The sequence below is a fragment of the Notolabrus celidotus genome, chromosome 13, assembly GCF_009762535.1.
Source record: "Notolabrus celidotus isolate fNotCel1 chromosome 13, fNotCel1.pri, whole genome shotgun sequence".
Lineage (NCBI taxonomy): Eukaryota > Metazoa > Chordata > Actinopteri > Labriformes > Labridae > Notolabrus > Notolabrus celidotus.
This window is the reverse complement of record NC_048284.1, coordinates 26,322,001-26,342,214: the sequence shown is the minus strand read 5'-3', so window position 1 is coordinate 26,342,214 and position 20,214 is coordinate 26,322,001. Positions and strand designations below refer to the sequence as shown.

Here is a 20,214-nt window from a genome sequence, read left to right as displayed (position 1 = left end):
ACCTTGGAAATGCTGGTAAAACATTTACAAATGATTCATCAAAGGGAATCACTGACTACAGCCCTGAAAAATGGCATACATTATATATCACATGCAGGTCAGATGGCCAGTTAAAACTGATGATTCACAGTATTTAGGCTCATCAATCTTCCTGTATTGAAAGTTTTAATCAAACATGATATTCCGATGATTGAAAAATAATTATACAGAATATTTCTTGTAGGGTTAATTGCTACTATCCACTTTTCCTAAACCTATAGCTCATTATTAATGTAAACCTCAATACGGACAGCAGTTATGCATTATTTGTGACTTTATGCTACAAAAATAAGTGTAAGGTGTATGATTTTATGTTACATCTGTTTGAGGACGATGAAAGTCAGGACACTGACTCGATGCTGATGTTTCTCAGAGCAGGGTCAGTCATGCAGCAGAGTCAGGTTGCAATAAACTTTGGATTATTGTAGGATATCGCGTGTCAATAGTTTTCCTGTCTGCATATTATTTACCATTCTAATTATCATTAGGCTACTATTAATTAATAAAGTTAACATTTGACAGGATTAAAACTAATATTTCAATCTTCCGTCGGATTCTGTTGAATGAAGATGTATCTTCAGCTCGGATAGAGTTGGATATATCATAGAGACGAAAACAAAGTTAAATCTTATTTTATCACGCCATAGGTTGAGTGTGTAACAGCACACTTTGCTTACATGTAAGTGGCCACATGAATTGAGCCTGTAGTTGTGTGGGTAAATTTGATGACGAAGCAAGATCACGCGGCTGTGCCAAATGCGTAAATTACGCACATGGGATCGAGCTTTACGCACAGCACCTCCCTCGATATGCAGACCTACATATTTGTCCTGCAGCTATGTATTGTTATAAATATTAAATACATTTAGAAGTATATATTAACAGTCCTGAGTGAAAAAAAGGAACCGCAGTTTGGGCATGTTTAATGATCGCTCATAGGTCACGCTCACTAATGTAACCCATGGCGGACTCTGTCTTAATGTTTTAGAAAACTGATTTTGCATTTTATACAAATATTTTTGATGAACCACACTTTGGAGGTGTTTTTAAATTATGCAACTGTCAGTAGTTGTGTTTATTTGGTCTTTGTAATGTTGATGGATAAGTGTGCGCGCAGCCTGTAAAAAGATACCTGTGGAGGAGCATCCCCAAGTTCTCCTGGTTCCGAAGCATTCCATTGTTGCCATGGTTCCTCTTTATATCAAGATAGTATTCAAACATAAACAAACCTCAAACAGCAAGAAAACGTTTTTCAAGACTTTCACTCGATGATTTTCGGTGAATTTCACTCTTTTCCTGCGGATTTGTTCCACTGTGACAAAGATTAAAGACCCCTGCAAGTGACAAGAGACAAACTACCAACCTCTGACATGGAGAATGTGAGATTTGAACTTTTTGACCATCTCTGGTCTTTACTGTATGATGATGTATACTGCTAAAGCTAGACTTAATCAAAGGGTATTTTCTTTTCATTTAAAAGGCGATTTGTTGTGGTATCAAGGTGCAATAATGTTATATTTTATAGATCTAATAAATACACAAATATATTTAGAACAATTTAACTCAGAGCTGAGATTTTAACCATTATATCAAGTATGTCAGTGTGACTGGGAGTAAAACTTAAACTTATTTGTTAACCAAACTGACCCTGAGGCCCCGACTTTAAGAGAACATCTTTTACAAAATGTAATGTTAAAAATATTGCAATAGTGAATTGCTGCTTTTAAAGCACTCAAAAATCATAAACAGTCGAACAACATTTTGTGTATTACCCTTTCTGAATATTCAGTTTTACTGTATCAAAGCTTTGTACCAACACGTGTTTTCTGTTGTAGTGTGATGTTCCTCGTCAGCCTCAGGATCCCAGTCAGACCAGGAGAGCCCTGCTCATGCTGCAGGAGCGACCAGGTAAGACATTAGATGTTCGTACTTTGAGAAAAAATACAGATTTGTGTACCATGACAGAGAATCCAGATGCGCTTGTTTACTTGAAGCTTGATCATTTCCACTTATTTATCTAGTTTTTTGTGAAATTGTTGAGATCTGTTGCTAAGAACTTTACTGGAGACTTAGATCCTCTCGTTTTTTTATAACCCTGTCCAGGATTCAAATCCCCGTCACTCAGCTCCTGCTGCCAGAAAGAAGAGGAAGCGGGCCTCCGTGGCACGCCCCTCTTCTTCAGAGCATCTTGCAGAGCTGACCCGGGATCCTGCTCCTCAGCACTCCACCCATGATGCTGTTGTTTCTCCTCCGGTCCAGAGGCCTCAGTCCATGATTCCACCAGCTGAGCTGACTTCGGTCTCCAATGTGGTCCCCAGCACCCAGCCCTCCACAGCTCCTCCAGCCGACAGTCCACTGATGATCCATGGTTATACAGTGCCAGAGTACCAGCAGATTTACCACTCTGTGGTAGATGACATGCTCAGGTATGTTTGTGTCAAATATCTGGAATCTACATCTATCTATATCCCAAATTTCTTTTGTTTTTATAACTTTTGTATTTTGTTATAACCAAGATTTATTTTGGTCTCTTCTGCAGGTACAAGGATGGTCGTCTTCGTCCTTACAGTCTGGATCTAGGACGACGCATAAAGTAGAAGCTGTGGGAGCGCCTGAATCATCCTGCGTTCACTGAAACGGTAGATGAAAATGGACTTGTTAATGTGAACGTCTCATACGAAGTTGGAGTTAATCCTCCTCTTTATGATGTGGATGTCTCTGGTGAACCACAGCCCGAGACTCAACCTAGAAAGCGAGTTAAGACTTAAAGTCTTTACTTTAGCTGTTGAGTTTAGACCTGTAAATATTGTAGTTTTAAGTATAGGACTTGTAAATATTGTAGTTTTGAGTAAAAGTTAAGATAAGTAAATGTTATAGTATGAGTTAAGATAAGTGTTATAGTATGTTATAGTATGAGTTAAGATAAGTGTTATAGCATGAGTTAACGTAAGTGTTATAGTATGTTATAGTATGAGTTAAGATAAGTATTGTAGTTGTAAGTTTCACAGAAAACCTCTCAGAAAATCTCTTACAGCCAGACCAAAAAAAACTTACGAAAAACCAAAAAAATTCCAAGGTACAAAGACAAGCCTCCACCGTAAGCCTCTAAAAATGTTCCTGCCTCCTCCATGTAAAATCTGGAAACTAGACAGCCACCAAGCTAAACCTCCATCCTGCCTCCATCTTTAAAAAACACATCTGCGACCTCAAACATGTGCCAGCAGCTTTTTACCACCAAACTGCTGCACATGGAAAAGAAATATGTCAACCTCCATCTCCAGCCTTTGCATTAATCCATCAGCCTCTACCTCCACCATCAAAATGTTAAAAACTGTTGCATTCACTGTCTTCTACTCAAGCCTCTGCCTGCCACCTTAAGCGTGCAATGACTGCTAATATCTCGCAGGTCTCCACCTGCCAAATATTAGCAGTCATTGCTCTCAACTGTAACTTTTGATGAAAATCGTCAGCTTACACCTGAAAGTTGCAGCTGATAGCTGCAGCCCATGTCTCAATCTCCAACCTTTGTCACTGTTCAGCAGTCCAGTCTCCACTCGTGGACTCTAGCAAATTGAGCAATTGACTCTACCTGCCTCCTCTGCTGACAACACTCAGCCGCCTCCACCTGCAGCCTGTCAGGGAAAATATGCCTATGTCTCCACCTGGATAATATCCGGAGGAAGACTTCATCCTGATTGTCCAACTCAAGCCTCTGCAAGCAACTACCTCCACCTGCAGTTGCATCTCCAGCTCCACCTGTGCCAATCGAAAAAAGGTGCCTACCATTCAAGTTACGGCCAGTAAACTGGTGCTCTGGTGCATTGACTCCACCTACCAACTCTGCCAGCACTCTGAATCCATTGCCTCCACCTGCATCCTCTGCCAGAACAGATCAACAGTTACCTTGACCAGCACAAAATGAAAGACAGATGCATCGACTGCCTTCAAATCATGTACCGACCAGGGACCTGAAAAACCTCCTGTAAGCAACAATCATTCCTCCATCTCTAACCTCTGCTGAACACCAACCACGGAGGTTGTTTCCAACTGTAGTCTCTGCTACTCATCAGCAGCCAATGCCAAAACCTGCAACTTCAAAAAGCAAACTGCTGACTCCTCTCGCCTCCTTCTTTCCCTGCTAGCTTCTGCCATGAACTGCAGGTGCCTCCACTGCAGTTCATGGCAGACAGCTGCAGCCCAACATAAGCCACCAACTCATCCAGATTCTACTTCAAACTCCAGATCTAACCAATGTCTGCAGCTGCCACCCCACCTGAAGCAACTGCCAAAAATCAGCAATGTGTTGCTCCACCTCCAGCCTCTGCTTGAAACCACTGATCATCAACTCTTCCTGCTCCCTCTTTCATGAAGCAATGTCAGCCTCACATCAGCCTGAGCAATATTAAAGGTAAGTTGCCTACACCAACATCTGCAGCCTCTAACAGAAGACTTCAGCTTCAAGCTGCAACTGCTGACCCCACCTGCCACCTCTGCAGGAGTAGAAATGTGTTCCAGCTTCTTCCAGTGCCTTTAACTGCAACCTTGAGCAGCCTTATCTGCAGATTGGCCAAGTGAGCTGCAGCTTGTGTTCAACACAGTGTGTCAGATAAATAAACCTGTACATCTGTTAGCAACACATATAGAACAGCTAGGTTGTCTTCAATGCTTTCGTTTCCAGCCACTGCCTGAAACCTGCATCCACTTTTACCTTGATTTTGTATCCACAAACTACTGAAAACTACTTCAACAACATTTATAATGTATCAGCATTGCCTGCACTTGCAGCCTTTTACAGCAAGTGTTGCCACCAAGGCCACTGCAGAGCCACCAGTCTTTGACCAAAGCCTCTTCACCTGTTTTTGGCTGACAGTCGAAAGAACAGGCTCAACCTGCACTCTCTTACAAACACCTGTTGCCAACGCTACAACTTGAATCTGCTCCAGCAACATATTACAGCCTTTCCTTACAGATTGTGTCTTATAGCTGTAGCCTCCCTCCACCTGCAGCCTATGCTTCTATATGCATCACTACCTCCCACAGTGCCATGTGAACAACAATCACCTTCAGTGCCTTCTACACTGTCTCCACCTGCCAAAAAACAGTTGCATCCACCTCCTGTTTGAGGCCAACAACTGCAGCCCCTACCTCAAACTCCAACCCCTGCCAGGCCTAACCCTCTCCCTACACCTACTGCAACAAATCACAACCCACCACCTCCAACTCTGCCTGCTGCCTGTCCCATCATCTTCAGCTGCTGTCTCCAACTAAAGACTTCGCCTAAAACATCTTTTGCCACCTCACTCAGCGTAAGTCTCTTATAGGAACTTGCAATTGCCTTCACCTACAGATTGTGTTTACTAAAGCTGCTGTCCATCCTTTCAACTCCATCTTCTGCCAAACACCAACTAATGTAACTTCTAACTGCAGCCACTGCCTCCACCTTCAACTTCACAAACTGCTCCTGACTCATGAGCTTCCTCAAACTTGAGTGCACAAGACAGCTATCTCCACCAGCCAAAAAAATCAGCAGCTGACACCTTCAACTTCCTCTTCTGATGGCACCCATCACCCTTCATTCTGACCTGTAAATGGTGGAAACCTGCATCCACCTACTGTTTGCAGCCAACCTAAAGCTGCCTCCTCTCGAATCCTGTGCTTCCAAATCTCTGCAACAAACCAGCAGCAAAGCCTCCCATTACTTACGTCTCTTGTCTCTCTGTGTCATTGAGCAGCACGTGGTCAGGAACATTGGTTTGCTTTTCCACATTACCTTTCTTTCTCCCCCCCTAACAGAGTTTGGTTTTCCCCAACTTGTGTTGATTGTAGGCTTTTTTTCTTTTTGTTTTTTTATGTCTTTTTTTTTCTTTTCTTTTTTTTTAGATTTATTTTAATGTACCCCTTCATGGGTCGCCACCTTAACCTGGTGGAGGGGTTTCAGTGCCCCAGTGATCCTAGAGGCTATGTTGTCGGGGGCATTTGTCCCTGGTGGCCTGAGATAACTGATGGAGAAATCCAAATATTAAACATTGTTAAAATAGCTATGAAGGTGTTTCAATATTGTAACTGCATTACTACAATCAGTGTTACCATCATGAAGCAATGCGTGAACACTCATCTTGGATTAAGAGCCAAATGTGCACAATTTTCTTTGGTATACTTTCTATGGTGATTGTAACATGTTTTGGTTTTAGTTGGCAATTTTTTAAAGTTGGTTTCTTTTTGTGGAGTTTCTCTCATCCTCACAGAGATTGGGCGGCTCCTTTCTGCACCTGATCACTGTAATCACCACCACCATTTAAGCCCTGCTGTGAGGCTTCTCTAATGCCAGATTATTACTCCATCAGATAGGTATTTCGGCTGATCTCTCAAGTTCTCTCTTTACTATATTCAAGTTTTCCAGCCCTGTGTTGTTTGTACCTGTGACTAACTCTTCTGTGTTTTCCATTTTCCAGTACCTCCACGAGCCCCAGTGCTACCGCCCAATCACTGCCACGCTGCCATACTCTCTCCCCAGACTTCAGACCAGCCTCCTCCTCAATCCCACCTCTGATTTCCCTCCTCATGCCTTGGACCCTGGATCCCTTCCCTCCTTGCTCCCTTCAATAAATTCACTGAACTGCTTATCTGCCTCTGGTTGTGCTTTTGGGTCCACCTTGCTACACTTGGTTTTCTAACTGCTACACTTTCCCCTCCATTCACTTCCACTCTATTCACACAAAGAGGATTTTAACTTTGGAAAGCAAGTTTGCATGTTTACTTCATATAGAGGTTGATATGAATTTTTGTTGCAGAGTAAACTGAGGACCACGTTTATTTCAATCTTGTGCTGCTCTTTGCAGACTTATGGTCAGATAAATGGAGCACAGGGAGCACAGGGAGCAGAGGGAGCAGAGAGCGGGGGAAGACTTGGTGACGAGGTCCACAGCCTCCACACATGAGGCGCCCAGACCACCAGCCCCACTTTAACTGAACATTTCTATTAACAGTTATGGACAAGGTGAACAGGTTATATGCAAGAATATAAATGCTGACTCTTGTCCTCATTTAGCTCTCTTTTTTCTCTGAGCTTTGTCACAACGTTTAACACTGTTGCTTCTATTCTCACCTCTCCAAATATCCATGTTGTTTAACCAACCAGTTTAGCATGTGAATGTAAATGAACATATTTGCCTCAGTGTCAACGAGCATCAGTAAAATGTGCCAGGACTCTTCTCCACAGATTATTTTAAATAAAGTGTGAAATCTGGTCTTTGTTGTTGCTATTTGAACTCCAGCTTGCCAAGTCTCCTGATGCTGGAGGACTTTGTAAGGTACGTCAGCTGCCAGAAGGTAGTCAGGAGTTCACTCCTTAAGGCCAAACTGATCAGGTTTAGCAGCCAACAAACTCTCAAACAAAACACAAACACACATCACACATCATCCTCAGGTTTCTTAACAAAGCTTTAAAACAAAATGAACCAAAAAAAAACTTTTTTCTAACACTCCTGCACTCATTCAAGGTGGCAGTCTTAGTCCAGGAACAAACCATCTCCTTGTTTCCTTCATCCTCTCTGATTCCTCTTCACTGTGCTGGTCTTACACTTAAAGCGCTTACGCTACTCTCCATTCTTCAAGCTGATGAAGATACACAAGCTGATCAAGCTCCTCAGAGATCTGAGGTCCATTGTAAGTCTCCATATTATGAGTTATCCTTTTGTCTTCCTTGTGGTGTTTATTAGTGATCCATGTCTTGTGTTGTATTCTGAAGGGTGATGAAGCTGATGAAACCATATGTGGCCTGATAGTCCCCTAAATTACAAGTGTCTATCCTCTGCACAGTGAGTGTTTCAGTGCTTCAATGTTATGGCAGTCATCCACCAGCTGAGGGCAGAGCAGGGCACAGTAAGTTGTGGTTTTTGAATGGGACATTAAAATAAGAATCAGCAGAGTAAAACAGGTGTTACATCTGTGCTAATATGAATAACTACATATTACCCAGGACATACTTATATGCTGATGGTAATGAAAGTTGTCCTTTAGCCAAAGTGCTCTTGGTTCTTTGTGTTGAAAGTTGAACCATTGCTGCACCAAAAGTACACTTCATATGGATTCATCATTCATCAAAGATCCAGATATAATTGATCAGAGCAGACAGCTGTGAGATGATTATAAAGGGCTGAAATTAAAATATGTCATCTGAAACCTTCAGGAGTGTGAGAGTAAAGCAGCAAAAAAAAAAAAAATAGCACCAGCAATGTATTTTTCACATGTTTACAATGGTTTTGTGAAAAATGTATATAAACAATATTAAACAACTAAATTATAGACATGTTCTCTAATAAAATGTAAAAAACAAAATGTCTACCTATCCCTTAAAGAGGAATTTAACCAAGACTCAACACACAGCTCAGCTTGTGCCCTTTTGATAAGCTAAGTGTATCAAAAGCTGTTAGAATTAACCCTTTATAATTAAGCTAGTAATTTAGGGAGTAACACAAAAAAATATCTGTGCATGCATATATATATATATATTGGCTACACATTTAGATAAATGAAGTATGTGTAGATGAAAATGAATTGTTCCTGTAAAAGTCAAATGATTGATTTGAGGTATTGTTACTTTTTCTAAGCTAATTCAATAATCACGAATGATACAATCAATCAGACTTTATTTGTAAAGGCTTTTCATACAATGATATTGTAACACAAAGTGCTGTGCATATAAATAATGAAAATAGAATAAATTAATAATATAAAAAAATAAGAAGACCCCCCCCCAATCCCACTCCCAACCACAACCCCAACACAACAATCCATTTGTAGGTTAAGAACATGATATATGCAAAAATAATAAAAGAAATGTTGCCGAACAAACTGAGGAAATGCTGTCATGATATTTTAATGAGGAAACACTGGAGGAAAAATAAGATGTTAAAACTCAACACAGGAAATTAAACTCACCAAAATAAAATAAATTACTAAGATAATAAAACACTAAAAGATTAAACCAGTAAAAGAAACTAAGATCCTACACTACAAGTCAATACAGCAAAGTAAAACAGAATAAAATGGTAAAATGCTGAGGGTCTGCAAAAATCTTAAGATAAGGTCAAATTAATAACTAAATTAAAAATGTGTCTATGACATTTAAAATAGGACAGTACTAAAAAAGTCACCAAAATGTAACTAGTTAATAAATAAATAAAGTAAGATGGAAGAAGACTGAGACTCTGTTAAAAGCGAGACTAAAAAGGTAAGTCTTGAGTTTGTTTTAAAAATGTTTGTGCTCTGCAGGCCTCAGATCTTCAGGTAGGCTGTTCCACAGATGTGGGCCTTAATGATAAAAAAGTTGCCTCCCCGTGGGTCTTCATTCTGTCTTTTGGTACCATTAAAATCCAATTCCTGAAGACCTGAGGGCTCTCACTGGCTCATATCATAAAAGCAAATCTGATAAATAAAAAGGAGCTAGACAATCAAGAGATTTAAAAACCAATAAAATAATCGTAAAATATATTAAGAGACAATAGAATATTTGTTATGTAACCTAAAGGTCTATATGAATTCCAATATAGTGATAATGCCTTGAGACAAAACTGGTTTAGAGTGCCCACTTTTGTTATCAACTGACTTTTCTGTATCAGATTCTGTTTTTTTCTGACTGTGAGCTGTCTATTCGTAATTTTCTTCATTTTTCTTCACACATAAAATAACTATTTCTTCTGAAAACAAAGTTGGAAGTAGCATAACTGAGTCAGAGAGAGGTTTTTCTTAGGGTGAACTCCTACGATACACAAATTGTAAAAAAAATGTTTTGTAAATGTTATATCTGCTCATTTTATTCCATTTCTTTTAAACAAGGCATCTCAACATAAACATTTTTATATTTCAAGTCACATTCAATTTGCTAAATTCTACCCGGGAGAATACACCTTATTATAGAAGCAAACTCCACATATGTGACAGCAAAGGATTTGGTTCTTAAGATTTTATTGACTACTTTTAAAATTTTAAATTGACAGGCCCCAAACTATTTAAGTGACCTTTTAAGCCCCTATGTGCCTGGGCGGCCCCTCAGGTCTGTGGATGCATCTCTGCTGGTTGTGCCAAGATCCCGCCTTAAAACAAAAGGTGACCGGGCCTTTTCAATCAGAGCTCCAAGTTTGTGGAACTCCCTGCCACTGATGATTACAGTCCACAACTCTAACTGCTTTTAAATCCTCACTGAAAACATTTTTATATAAGAAGGCATTTCTCCACCCCTAATTCTGAATTTGCTCTGCATTCAGACGTCTGGTTTTGGTTCTGTCTTCTTTTCTCCCCGTGTGCACCGTTTTTTATGCTTTATAATTGAGAGGCACCCTACTGCAGGCAAGATGGCGCCGCCACAACATCCACACCGGAAGTCCATACCGGAAGTCCATACCGGAAGTGATTCTTTAACCCCCTCTCTACCCAATGCCGGATGCTTCGAACTGGAAGTTTCTTCTTCGTGTAGCGTATTGATTGCATTAGTCTGTCGCTGCTAAATCAATTAGCAGAAAGCTAATTGTGATAGAGAGAGTGAGTGAGAGAGATCCCGCTGTGTATGAAGAACAGAATAATGTAGAGTGTTAGTGTGTGTGGGGGGAGGGGATGAGAAGGAAAAGACTGTAAGTAAGAGGGAAAATACACTCAAGCTGTACACAGAGATCTATATTCACCACAAAAACAACAGAGGCTCCCCAGAAATGTGTACTGTACATCTATCATCAGTGGCTGACAGTGGTGCCTCAAGTTGAAATATTTTAGTCCTAATATTTTATGTTGATTTGGAGTTTGTAATAGCAAAAGTGCATTGTTCTTTTTCAAGTACAACATTATCAATACAAAAGGGTTAAGACATCATACATATAACATTAAAAGAACATAAAATAAAGTATAATTCTACATTTCAAGTAGGGGTTGGATGGAAAGAAACAGTAGCTATGTATACATTTGCAGTTTTTCTAGTCATTCTAATTGAAGGTTCCAACTTCAATGTTTTCATGGACGCCAAATAAAGTGATCTTGTTAAGACATTGGTGTACATGCATCAAGCATTCAATCTGAATAAAACTGTTTGACAAGCTCAGAGTGTTTACGCCCATCTAATGTCTCAAAATAGAAGGAGAAACCATTCCCTCCGTTTGTTCTTGTGGTTAATGAACACCCCTGTCACTGTGTCATTGTAACGTGTTACAAATTATGTTAAAAAAGAAACAGTCACCACACACCTCTACATTTTCCTCCTCCACTCGCCCCTGCACCATAGATAACATTCTGCTCTTCTCTCGTGACTGTGGATCTACTCTGGATCTGTATTTCATTCATTCATTAATCTATACATGTGATCACATAGGCAGACAGCATGCAAGGTAATTTGGAACAAACACTACAGCAAACTGTACTGAGGTACAGTCAGGCTAACACAACATAAAATAGCATATGACCCAGACAAAACAAGAGAGGCATATGCAGATGTCATCACGGCAGCATCATAATCAGCTTTAAGTATTTCAACACACACTCGGAACAAAAGGCTGTGCATGGCTGAGACGTTAGTGATTCGTGCAGGCTTCTAAGTAACTTCTCAAAACAGTAAATTCTCAACAGCCTATACACTTTTGGAGTCAATCAACTAGTCAATAATACTGATACGATTAAAATGTAAGTGCAAAAAAGTTCATAGAATTACGCGTAAACCTACGTGTTTTTGAAGGCTTTTATTTTGCGTTCACGTTCCTGTTTTTCAAGGCTTTTATTTTTGTAACTTTCGGTATGGACTTCCGGTGTGGGTGTTATTGCAACGTTTTTAGCTTTGTAACTTCCGGTATGGACTTCCGGTATGGACTTCCGGTGTGGATGTTGTGGCGGCGCCATCTTGCCTGCAGTAGGGTACTCTTGTTATAATTCTCTGTTTTTTTGTTGTGAAGCACTTTGTAACCTTGTTAAGAAAAGTGCTATATAAATAAAGTTTATTATTATTATTATTATTATTATTATTATTATTATTATTATTATTATTATTATTATTATCAAAAGTGTTTCCCTAACTAAAAATACTTCATCATTCCAAGAAGCTTATAACAAAGACAGTACCCCTCTTAATCCAGTTTTCTTCATGTACACTTTTGCTTGCTGTGCTGATATTTTCTGGTGAAAAACAGTGAACTAAACGATGCATCCAAGATAACAGCGTGCTCTTTTCTAAGATAGCTCTACGTACGCCAGGCTACGTCAGACGCACGGCACTTCCGGGTGTCGTCGTGCGGATGAGAGGCGTCGTTGTGGGCGCAGCAGCATCCACAGATACAAAGAAGACGGCGACAATGGCTGATATATCACTGTATCTCACTAACGTTAATGTGTCCATAGGGCAGACCATGGATGTGGATCAGGTCGGTAGTCCGTTTCTCTGTTACTCTAACGACGTGTTTATTCTCTGTTGTGTTTACAGAACATGATGCTAATGATGCCCATCAACAGCCACTTGTCACTTGTGTTATTTCGCTTCACTTGGTCATGATGTGACACAACAAAAAGACATATTGTCATGTATTTTAATCCTCCCTTGAGGCTTTAGACACTAGATAACCTCATTTAGAAATAGTCTTAACAACTCCTAATACAATCAGCCTTAATGCTTGTGATGTCTTCAAACACTTAGAGCCCAAACCAGGGTAAAGACTTTGAGAGTGTGGAGCTGGGAGAGCTGAACAAGAGAGGGGGAGAGCAGCAGAGGGAGAAGATTCCTCGCAGGATCATCCATTTCTCCAGCGGGGAGACCATGGAGGAGTACAGCACTGACGAGGAGGAGGGAGAGGACAAGGAGCCAGAGAGGAAAGACCTGCTGTCCTCCCCGGTTGATGCGGTGAGGGTGAGGACAGGGAGGAGGGAAGGGAAATGTGTGTGTGAGTAAAAGGAGGATAAGATGAAGGAATGGCATTGGGTGTATTCAAATAGGAGACATATATAAAACTGAAGACATTCCTCCTAACAGTACATTTCTTTGTATTACAGTCCAAGTTGACCTGGGGTCCATACTTCTGGTTTCACATGTGGAGAGCGGCCACGTCCACCATCTCAGGTTTGTTCAAGTCTCAAGTTTTCTGTTATCTTAAAGGTGGGGTTGTAGATTGTAGAGACCAGCTATACAAATAATAATACTTTTATTTTTATAGCACCTTTTAAAAACACAGGTTACAAAGTGCTTGACAAGCAACAGGGCACATAAATAACAAACACAAAGAGAAATCATTAGCAGAGAGTTTAACAACAATTAAAATCAGTGACCAACAAAACAAACACAAAAGACCAAAACAACAATTGGACCCAATGTCACAGGCAACCCAAGAACCCAGGCAACACAGGAACCTGATGAAATGTACTGAGACCAGAGGGACCAAGAAAGTAAGACGATTAAGAATATAAAACGAAAGTAACAATAAAAAGTATTAAAAAGGAATAAAGAAATAAAAGAGGGGTAAAAGGCTTTGATAAAATTATCAATATAGATAAAGCACTTAAGGATACAAGTGATAAAATAAATTAAAATAGAATAAATGAAAGCTAAGAAGCTAAAAGGCAATAACAAAAGGTAAAGAGATAAAAGTATAATATGTAGATAAATGTAGTAAAAGGCATAAATAAATCAAGATGAATAAAAGCAATAAAGGCAGTAAATGAGATATTAAGTAAAATCTTACATTCTAACCAGTCAGCTCTCATTTTAAATGTATAGTAATAGCATTGTAAAATATAGTAAGTCCTATTTTAAGCTAATATAAATAGCCTTTTAACAGAGACTGTATTTCAGTGCACTTCAAGTCTAATTTTAAAAACTGAAATTTCATGTAACATGCTGTTGCACACACCTTGAATTACCTTAGTATTTTTTATGCTTCACTTTATACAGACCTGAATGGACTCTCATTGCTTTAATTTAAAACTAAATAGCATCAAATAAATGAATGATCAGACCATGGATCACACATTTATCTCTGAATCTTACCATAGAATAGTAACCATATTGACAATGATTACATTGATCAACCATATTGACAATGATCACACAACCTGCAGTTTTAGGTGGAGTCTGGTCCCTCTGTATATATATCTACTGTGTGTTGTCATACAACCACACTCTGTGTCTTTTGTATACAGTCAGACGTTGTACAGTTGAAATTACTCCACTCATTGCCTCACTTTGGATGCCACCCAAAACTGAGTCCTCACATTACTAGTTGTTGGAGAGAATGGCTGCCGATTTTACAAAGTTGACAAACCAGGCTATTCTTTGTCAGTAGTTTTTTTTTATCTTTACAGCAAAACAAGTTCTCAGATGCCCTCGTGTGTTGTGGTAATGTAAACTGCTTGGCACTTCAGAGATATAGATTTTAGATCCAGTAATTTATTTAGCCTGGCTAAGTTTGAATCATAGAGTCTGCAGGGAAACCATGTCGAACTGGTTTGCTTAGCGTGGCTAACAATGGCAGAGCTAGCACTACCAATCAATCAATCATCTTTATTTGTATAGCGCTAAATCACAATAAACGTTATCTCAAGACACTTTTACAAACAGCAGGTCCACACTGTACTCTATGTTAAATTCTGAACAGAGACCCAACACCAAGACAGGATAAGACTCAGCCTTACCCCACCTTTATCCACCATGAGCATTGCACCTCGCAGTATTTAGTTAGTTAGTTACAGCGGCGAGGAAAAAAAACTTCCTTTTAATAGGCAGAAACCTCGAGCAGGACCAGACTCATGTTAGACAGGCATCATGCCTCGACCCAGTTGGGAAAGAGGGATAGAGGAGAATTACAGATACAGGGAGCGGTGATAGTGATGAGACAAATAGTAGAAGCTGTTGGAGTCCAGCACGTCCGTATCAGCTGGCGTCTGGAACGTCTACAGCAGGAGAATGCCTACGGCAGCTCAGAGGAACCTATGAAACAATGAAGCTCAGGGACTCGAGAAAGGTCATGGTTAGTAACTTTCAGTGGGACAGGAAGAGTTAAAGTAAGCGATGGGGGGAAGGGGGGGAAGGGGGTGAGATAGGATACCAGTGTGTCAGTTTGCCAGTTCCCACGGCAGTCTGAGCCTATGGCAGCATAACTAAGAGCTGGTCCAAGCCTGAGCCAGCTCTAACTATAAGCGCTATCCAAAAGGTACGTTTTAAGCCTAATCTTAAACCTAGAGAGGGTGTCTGCCTCCTGGACCCTGACTGGTAGATGGTAGCACTACCAGCCTTTGGTCCTCTGAAGGTTAACGTCCACATGACTGTACTTGTTGCCCATTGCGCCATTCATGTGACCAAGACACAGCAACAACTTCTCAATCATAACACTGCCAATCCGTGCCACACTACAAGAGGCCATCTATCATGTGTGCTGGTAGAGCAGTATAGCATCATGGAAGTCATCATTAACAGTCCAGACTAGTGGAAGGCACAACATATGACTGGCATTTTGGGCAGGCAATAATAAACAACATGACCAACTCATTTAACCGGCTTGTAGTTCTGGCACAGACTACTAATCATTTGGCGCTTATCCTTAGTCATCACAATACCAGTATTTTTTACTTTGATATGATAATAGTAAAAATCATACAACATCAATACTTTGTACAGCAGCAAAAAAAAAATACAAATAATGGGAACCCAAAATTGTTTTTTGTCTTAGTTGCAACCTTTACACAGTGCTGGTACAGAAAAAGTCTCTAAACACATACCAACCCATTATTATAGAGAACAGTTAACCCAAAAAAGTGTTTAGAAAATTTTGAAAATATCACTGATCACTCATAATCCAGAGTGTGTGGTGATGTTTGTATCTGTAGGGAACACTCCCTCCGTCTGTATTTAGGGATTTTGACATTATCTGGCTGTGTTTGGGTCATGTCTGTGTGTCAGTCATCGTGTAGCTGTGTAGAGCAGCAGATCAGGACCAAAAGAAAAGGACAAGAGGACATTGCTCTCTCTCTCCTCTGCTCTCTGTTGGTCTGCCTCAGTATCTTCTGACCTGTGATTCAAACGGTTAGTGTATGTGATGGCCATGTAAGAGCTGCAGGTGTAACAGAAGGCTGAGCAGTGACACACACCAGAAAGGGTCAAGAGCAGCTTGTGTGGCGATAAGGAAATTCTTTAGAGTGTAACGTCTTTGAAAGAAAATTATAAAAGGAAAACGTCATGTCGAATAGAGATGAAATGCTGCTTTCCTCTTCTGATAATTCACAGAATCTTTCCTTCATTAACCAGCAGATATGATTAAAGACATTTCTATGTTTGTTTTACGCTGGACTCTTCAGCAGTATCATGCTTACTGTTATCTGCTCGTTTTCTAACATGTTATCAAAGCTAGGATGCACAAATCAGTGGACCAGACGTTCACTTCTAACTTGAAGGTTTCATTCGGTCTCTTGGACTTCAGATATTTGCACGGTGAGAGGCCGATCTATTGAAGAGATATCAACTGAATGTACTGATCTTTTTTCTTCTGCAGCCTGTGACTACCTAGGGGAAAGGATGGCCTCTCTGTTTGGGATAACATCAGCTAAATATCAGTATGCTATCGATGAATACTACAGGATGAAGAAAGAGGTATGTCCCGCTCAGGTTTCTGTAGTTATGAATCCATTCTGTATTGTTTGATCAGCTGATGTCATTCCTTCTGGTGTCAGAGGGAGGAAGAGAAAGAGGAAACCCGTCTGTCAGAAGAAGCGGAACAATCCTTCGACCATATGGACCATCCTCAGAAGGATGAAGATGAACCAATCACCGCGACCGATCGGTCAGATGCAGCCAACCCTCAGCCTGGTGTGACATATCAGATCGAGAACGAAAATCATGCACCTTCAAGTACCATCACAGTCCCTGCTATCGTCACAGCGACCTAACCACGCATGAAGAATAGAGGTTTTGTGCTTCAGTGTTTGTTTGTTGCAGGTACTTGTTTCACAGAGCACCGTTTGGTTAGTGTACAACACAGCTTTAGGGGGGCAGAGCTGCTGTATTATTGTTTGGTAAGGGTGGCAGTGGTGAAAATTAGTCTTCTGACTGTTTTGCAACAGAGTAGCAGCTGATGGAGTAACTACTGGAGGAAGAGTATTTGGGTCCAGCTTAATGAAGAAAAAGTGTGCAATGAAAAACAGCTTTGGTGAGAAAGTGTCATTAATGTGCCAAAATTGTTAGCTTGTCAGGAACAACAGTGGCCAGTTTGATTAGTTATGACTACAGCTTCAATGATATATTGATTTACTGATCATATTCTTTATTAGATGAACAAGTTGGTGATTTTCCAAGACGGAAATGTTGAACATTTTCTTGTTTCAGCTTAGGAATTCACTGTTTTGGGGCATTCTGTTAAACTGCTGGTTTAACAAGGCATCACTTCGAGCTCTGGGAGATGAGCATTTTACAAAAGTTTGTCATCTTCTAGACCTTGTTATTTACTTTTTAATCAAAAATAAGCAGGAGATTGATTGATGATGAAAATAATTGTCAGTTGCGGCCCTAGTCACAACATTTCCAGCAGCTGTTACGTCATCAGCTGCTGCAGAAGCCTGCCGAACAGGAACCTTTGTGGAGTGAAGGGTTAATGTTTCTCCCCTGTGCCTCTGATGGACCTGACACTGTGCCTAAATCATCATTACAGCTAAGTCACTAACACATCTAGACAGAGCATATCTTACATATTTGACAAAGGATGTTTGTAAAGGTGCAAACAGCCTTTGATTTGTCGGGTCCTATCAGCTGTCTCAAATATTTGCTGCACACACAAACATCTGTTTCGTCCAGATCTGCTCAAACTGGTGCAGTCTTGTTACACCTGGTTGCATCTAAGTGTAAGCCGTTTTAACACTCGCTCACCTGTTCAGTTTCCATCTACTGTGTGTTTGTCTTAATGTGTGTTACGCTTGTATTGCACTTAAAGTCCATGTGGAAGCACTGAGTAGATTTAACATTGCTCATGGAATCATCTGTTGACTGCGAGACTGTCTGTTTTGTCAAAATCTATTAAAACGGGTTTTGTTGTATATTTCTCCGATCATCCACGATGGACTCATGCATAGTGGATATGTAATGTGTCCACCTTTAATACTTGCAGGGAGCGTTGTAACACTACGTCTGTATAAAGAAATGCAAACTTACATTTTTAACTGTTTTTAGTACTGGTTTTGATATATTTATGTATTTATTTAACTGGACTGACAAAGCACTTAATTTAAGCATTTTATATTGATTTGTAAATTAACACTGGAATGAACTGTTAATAAAATTCTAGTTATGTCTGACTTTTCTCTTTGTTTCTTATTCCATTTGTTGAAATGTTGCTTTGAATTGATTTTATCAACATTTAAGAGCTTGTATTGACTCCCTACAAACGTCCAGTGTAGGGATGTTCCAAAACAAGAAATTTAAATTCAAAGTGTGTCTGTCCAACTTGTCCAAAGGAAAAAAAATTCCAAACAGTCAAAATTGAGCCCAATTTACTTAACATGGTTGGATCACTGGATCACAGTCTGCAGGTAAACCATGCCAAATTGCTTTGCCAAGTGTGGCTAAGGTTAGCAGAGCTAGCACCACCAGGCTTCAATCTTCCTTGCAGGTAAACATCTATATGCCTTTGCTGGTGACACATTGCTCCGGTCAAGTAGTTATATGCCAGTTTAACCAGACAAAGCATGCATACAACTTTATTTACATTTTCTAGATCAAAATAATGAGGGGTGGGGCGCACTGGTGGCCTAGCGGTCTAAGCGCCCCACGTATTGAGGCTATAGTCCTCGTTGCAGAGGTCGTCAGTTCGACTCCCGGCTGGTCGACCATTTGCTGCATGTCTTCCCCCACTCTCTACTCCCCACGTTTCGTGTCTCTCTCCAGCTGTCCTTGCAATAAATGTGAAAAAGCCCCAAAATCTAACTTAAAAAAAAATAATGAGAGAATGTGTTACTCATCTGTGCTTGTTTACATCCAGGTAGTAGAACGTTATAGCATTGTGGTAAAAGCCATTAACGAGAGCTACAGCCCCAGAAGGTGGCTGTAGCTTAGACACAACATGTGACTAGTATTTTGCTGTCAGCAATTAAATAATTTGTTTAACAGTCCAGTAAGTCTGCCTACTTGCAAAGGTGACTTAGATTAATAGTTAAGTTGACTAACCCACATACCCCTGGTCCAGCATAACATCTGGATTATTCTCCTCATTCAGTGTTGGCAGTGTTGTTGTTATGTCTGCTTGTTGAGTCATAGTGTTGCTACAGTACGAGTGATGTGACGGGTTGTCTTTATCATGGGCAACAAAGAGCCTGTGTAGTTCTGTTAGCAGTCTGCTCTGAGGTCAGAGACCTTGTCCAGTCACTGTACAATGTGTCCATTGTCAGGTCAGAGTGGGTTTCTGTGGTCCAGAACGACCTCCACAGCAGGAACGCCCTCACGGATACTCACATGCTCAACAGTCCGACATGCAGAATGGAAACTGGACAACATGCAAAGCAAAGCGTGAGCTGGTATCACTGATGGTGGAGTTTATGTTGACCTTGTCACAAACTCTGTAATGATTTTTATTTTATAGCTTTAAAATAATTTTTGTCCCAACTCAGTCTTGCATTTCTGTATAAAGCTTTTTTAATTATAAAAGCTTAATGTGTGCAAATAGTTTTCAAACTGTTCCCAGGACAAACCAAACCCTTGTCTCAAGACCTGAGAAAAATAACACTGCATCACATTTTCAAAATACCATTGAAGATGATTTTTTTCATTTGAGACACGTTTCTTATTTCTCGTATACTGTCAAAAAAAATATGTAGGCGTAGAAACTGTCAATTGGGAGGCAACTTCCACTTCCTCTTAAGCTTACTGATGAACATTTTCCAAAATGCTGTCAAAAAGATAAAATCAAATCCACACACACACAACCATGTGTTTTTTTGTTTTTATTTCTTGAAGGGGATTTTAAGCTTTGTGCAAGACTTAATATGTATCTTGGATTTTTTGCTGAACATCAAGCAGATATTCCAGGAATTTATTAAGTAACAAACTTTTTCAGATTGTGTTAATTTTGACCAAACCAAGCTTGCTTCTCCCTGCCATCTATTAACAGCTGGATCAGGCTGCCTTTATAACCAACAATTACATCAATGGTATCAATCTCCTCTTCTGACTGTCAGACA

The 20,214-nt window shown here is 40.1% G+C and overlaps 1 protein-coding gene and 1 long non-coding RNA gene across 4 annotated transcripts; both read left to right on the top strand.

The window, feature by feature from the left end:
• Window positions 1-1,228: 1,228 nt before the first annotated feature.
• Window positions 1,229-6,660, top strand: LOC117823711. Of its 2 annotated transcripts, XR_004633481.1 has the most exons (6): window positions 1,237-1,418; window positions 1,875-1,947; window positions 2,143-2,465; window positions 2,579-2,678; window positions 6,267-6,387; window positions 6,492-6,660. It is a non-coding gene; the product is annotated as an uncharacterized LOC117823711 (long non-coding RNA). The 2 variants fall into 2 exon arrangements; XR_004633480.1 differs by having other exon boundaries at window positions 1,229-1,418; window positions 2,579-6,387.
• A 5,614-nt stretch (window positions 6,661-12,274) lies between these two features.
• LOC117824492 (protein FAM177A1-like) lies at window positions 12,275-18,336 on the top strand. Of its 2 annotated transcripts, none has more exons than XM_034700004.1 (5): window positions 12,275-12,434; window positions 12,704-12,907; window positions 13,057-13,123; window positions 16,545-16,642; window positions 16,723-18,336. In XM_034700004.1, the coding sequence occupies exons 1-5, from the start codon at window positions 12,309-12,311 to the stop codon at window positions 16,936-16,938; spliced, it is 711 nt and encodes a 236-aa protein (XP_034555895.1). In that variant the 5' UTR covers window positions 12,275-12,308; the 3' UTR covers window positions 16,939-18,336. The 2 variants fall into 2 exon arrangements, with proteins under 2 accessions (XP_034555895.1, XP_034555894.1); XM_034700003.1 differs by having other exon boundaries at window positions 12,704-12,913.
• Window positions 18,337-20,214: the final 1,878 nt, after the last annotated feature.